Below are 3,628 nucleotides of genomic sequence, written 5' to 3'. Positions count from 1 at the left end.
GCCTGTCATTTTTTGCGTTTATATCCTTAAGTTAACGTTATATATGACAAATTATATAAGTCGATCACATTACACAAAATATAGCAAATTATATAAGTTGATCTCATTACACAAAACATATGAAAAAGGGTTTAAAAATTTGCATGTCAATTTTTTTTTCTATTATGCCTGCGGGCTTGGTGATTTGTCGCTTGTTAAAATAGATTTTTAATTGATGACCCTTGAATAGTCACCTTTTTGCCTTTTGAAGGCACTCTGAATACTTAATGGACCTAAAGGTACGTATATACCCTCCATATGCTTTTCTCTCTTCATGTATTCATGAAAATACTCTCTTGATTGTGCACCTCAAATGGGATTGTGAAATGACCTCTTTCTCTCTCTCTCTCCCCGCCACAGATTCGGGCTCCTCTATCTCTCCTACCTTGCACGTTGCCTACCGACAACCTTACTCGGGGAGTTTAAGGCAAGCAACAGACTAGACTGCGCTTACCCTCCAACCTTCGAGCTGTTGGGTGAGCCCTGAACGCTAAGGCAGCGTTTAGGGTTTACTGCGCTTTTGGGTTTGAAGCCGCGGTTATGCGCATAGAAATGAATGGATGCCATCACCACCATGGATCTGAGATGGAGGGTGAGGCAGATGAAACTACAATAGGTTCGGGCATCTCAAGTGCATCCTCCATTGACTCATATGAGCTCATGGATGACAGTGCTGACATGGTAGAAGCTGTGCAAGTGCTGCTCCAGGGTCTTGGTGAAGATGTTCACCGTGTTGGCCTCGTCAAGACCCCCATTCGCGTAGCTCGGGCTTTCGCATTTGCAACAAAAGGTGCATCCCTTCTTACCTGATCTGGATCTTTTACAGTCAAGCTAACAATCCGTTCACCGAAGTTCCCGCCATTTTGTTTGCATATTTTGGTGGTGGATTTGAGCTTCTTACCGTCCTATTTCCTCCACAAAATTTTCACGTCACTCTGTGCGTGCGCTAATGTACTTTCTAGATTCTGCTTGCATTGCATTTCTTATCTCTTGCAGCATCGATCGTTTAGTCTAACATGTGATGTGTAAAGAGTTCAAGTCCATTTTGTGCTAGGAGACACATAGTCCATTGTAAAAGCTAACCACAGGATAGGAACTCTTAGGCAGTTCTCTTTACTGGATTCCATTCAGAAGTGACCCCACTGCTGAAAGGTTTACAGCACTTTTTGTAATGAATTCAGTTAAATTGAAGAGTCTTGTTTGGAAACATACTCACTCTGCTCAAATCATTTGATTCTCATTTTGTTTCTTACGCGAGGTTCTACTGTGTAGGGTATCGGCAGTCTGCGCAGGATCTTGTTGGGGATGCTCTGTTCCCTGAAGCTGGTGTCGAAGTAGGCTCTGGATTTGCAGGAGGCTTAGGTGGCATGGTTGTAATTCGAAGTATAGATCAATATTCATTATGTGGGTCTTGTCTTCTTCCTTTCAAAGTTTGCTGCCACGTAGCATACATCTCATCTGGGTATCAGGTCGTGGGATTAAGTAAGCTAGCTCGCGTCACTGACATGTTCGCTCGAAGGCTTCAAAATCCACAGAATCTTGCGGATCAAATTTGCCAAGGACTCACTGACACAATAAAGCCAGTAGGGGTCGCAGTTGTGCTACAAAGCTGGCACCTCCCTGTTCCTGGCTGCCATCATGATGTTGGGTCTCCAGAGAGTGTTTTTCAACAGCCGACTGTTACTTATTCTGGGAGAGGCGAGTTTCAAGACAAAAGTAGTGGTGCCTGGGGGTACTTTTTGTCTTTGTTGCGGCTTGAAGGTATTTCCATTCCTACTATAGGTTTTTCTGAGTGTGTAAGCTCTGCCAAGAAAGGATGGTGCCCATGTGCAAAACTAGATTTGGATGGTACACAGGAGTATCACTCAACTGTAGGGCTGCCTCATAGCAATGGTCATTCAGTGCACGGTAGTGGGAGTCTCAAGTACAGTATTGGCTCAAATGGAAGATCTAATGATAGTCCTCATCTTAGCTGCCTATTATCTAAAGGACCAGGTGAAAAGTTTTCTGCGATGGTTGCTGCTGTAGAGGTCATTATGGAAGTGCTTGTGGGGGATACTGTGAAAGAAGATCTTCGTCCAACAGCAAAGCGCTATGCAAAATGGCTTTTACATTTTAAAAGAGGGTTCCAGGAGTCCAGGAACAATGGCAGCATGAATGGGATGCCGAAAAGCATGAACAAACACAGTTTATCAACAGTGCTTTTCAATGGTGACCTATCATACAGCTCTATGGCAAATGATCATGGTAGTGGTGTTTTAACTCAGCTTGATGCTCCATTTTGTTCACTTTGTGAGCATCATCTTTTGCCATTCTTTGGGAAAGCCCATATTGGCTATCTCTCATCAGAAGTTGGTTCTGATAGTGTGGACAGGAACACGGTCTTAGAGATTGTAGAGGAATTAGGGCATAAACTTCAGGTGCAGGAACGTTTGACCAGGGAGATTGCAGAGGCAGTTGCTTGCAGATTTGACCTGTCAAGCATCATTGTTGTTGTTGAAGCATGCCATGTCTGTTTAGTTTCTCGAGGTGTAGAGAAATTAGGAAGCAGCACTGCCACAGATGCGGTCCTTGGGCAGTTTGCAATAAATTATGCAGTGAAAGCAGATTTCCTGGAAAAGATTTTGCAAAGCAGAAAGTTTGAAAGAACTTCTCATTGAGTTATCTCTAAAGTGCATCAGTTGGCAAGGGTACTGATTCAATAATTTCATTCTATATTTGGAGTCTATTCATTGCAAGGTTGGCAGCATTAAACAAATGACTATGTCTCCACCTGAGCAAAAGAAGCTCGTGATTCTGGGATTCTTACAGTAAGTGCACTACCTTACACTGCCATCTGTTTTTGCTTTGTTGTGAAAACAAAGGTGCTCACGTGAGTAAATGTGCCATCCTAATCTTTTCGGTGGGGATGTTTTAACTCCCTCCGATTAGAGTTTCCCCATAGGGAACACACTTTCATAGTGCATGTAATCGAAACTCTTTATGCTGAGGTTACGATTCAATCGAGGCAGTCTTTGCTTCAGGTGCACATTTTTGTATGGGAATATGGGCTCACGCTGATTCACAGATTGGAAGTCCATCAGTGCATCATTATGTGTGCATGAGAGTTTTTTTTTAATAAATTTTGAACTTGATGGTTGGCATTCATTTTTTTCCGGAAGCTTGAGAAGCTGACCGTGCATTGTGTTTGGTCTGCCATAGAGGGCAATGCCATTCTTGTTTTCTTAGCACACGTGTGTGTTTGTGCATGTCATACATCAAGATGGTGACTCTAAATAAGGCCTCACATTTGACATGTTATAAGAAAACTTTGTGCATCTCAATGTTTTGTTTCTGGCGCGTCATTTCAATTGGTGTCGAAAGAAGTACCAAACAACATTTAAATTTTGCGTATGAGTTAATCATATTGACATTCAGAGCGCTGCATTATTTGGCAGTGACAATGATTCTACCAAGGACTCTACTGAGTCTGTTGGCATTGTGTTGACTACATTTGCAAAAGCTCTAGCCTTCTAGTCTATTGGTGGGTGTCGCAACATGCTTTTGCCAAGGTGGGGCAAGCAACACTCTAATACTTGATTTGGATCTA

General features: G+C 42.7%; 1 protein-coding gene across 1 annotated transcript; it reads left to right on the top strand.

Annotated features, from left to right (window-relative positions):
* The first annotated feature begins 368 nt into the window (after positions 1-368).
* LOC147437970 (GTP cyclohydrolase I) lies at positions 369-3,067 on the top strand. The gene is made up of 2 exons (XM_086487358.1): positions 369-829; positions 1,312-3,067. Exons 1-2 carry the CDS (start codon positions 580-582, stop codon positions 2,697-2,699), a joined length of 1,638 nt encoding a protein of 545 aa, XP_086343484.1. The 5' UTR covers positions 369-579; the 3' UTR covers positions 2,700-3,067.
* Positions 3,068-3,628: the final 561 nt, after the last annotated feature.

The sequence above is a fragment of the Adiantum capillus-veneris genome, chromosome 17 (genome assembly GCF_014529385.1).
Source record: "Adiantum capillus-veneris isolate H3 chromosome 17, ASM1452938v2, whole genome shotgun sequence".
Taxonomy (NCBI): Eukaryota; Viridiplantae; Streptophyta; class Polypodiopsida; order Polypodiales; family Pteridaceae; genus Adiantum; species Adiantum capillus-veneris.
This window is presented reverse-complemented; position numbering and strand designations above follow the sequence as displayed.

Excerpts from the sequence above, each read along its gene's own strand:
- LOC147437970 (XM_086487358.1), top strand. The coding sequence starts at position 580 with ATGCGCATAGAAATGAATGGATGCCATCACCACCATGGATCTGAGATG. Across the intron at positions 830-1,311 it reads TTTCGCATTTGCAACAAAAG|GGTATCGGCAGTCTGCGCAG; the intron begins GTGCATCCCTTC and ends TCTACTGTGTAG.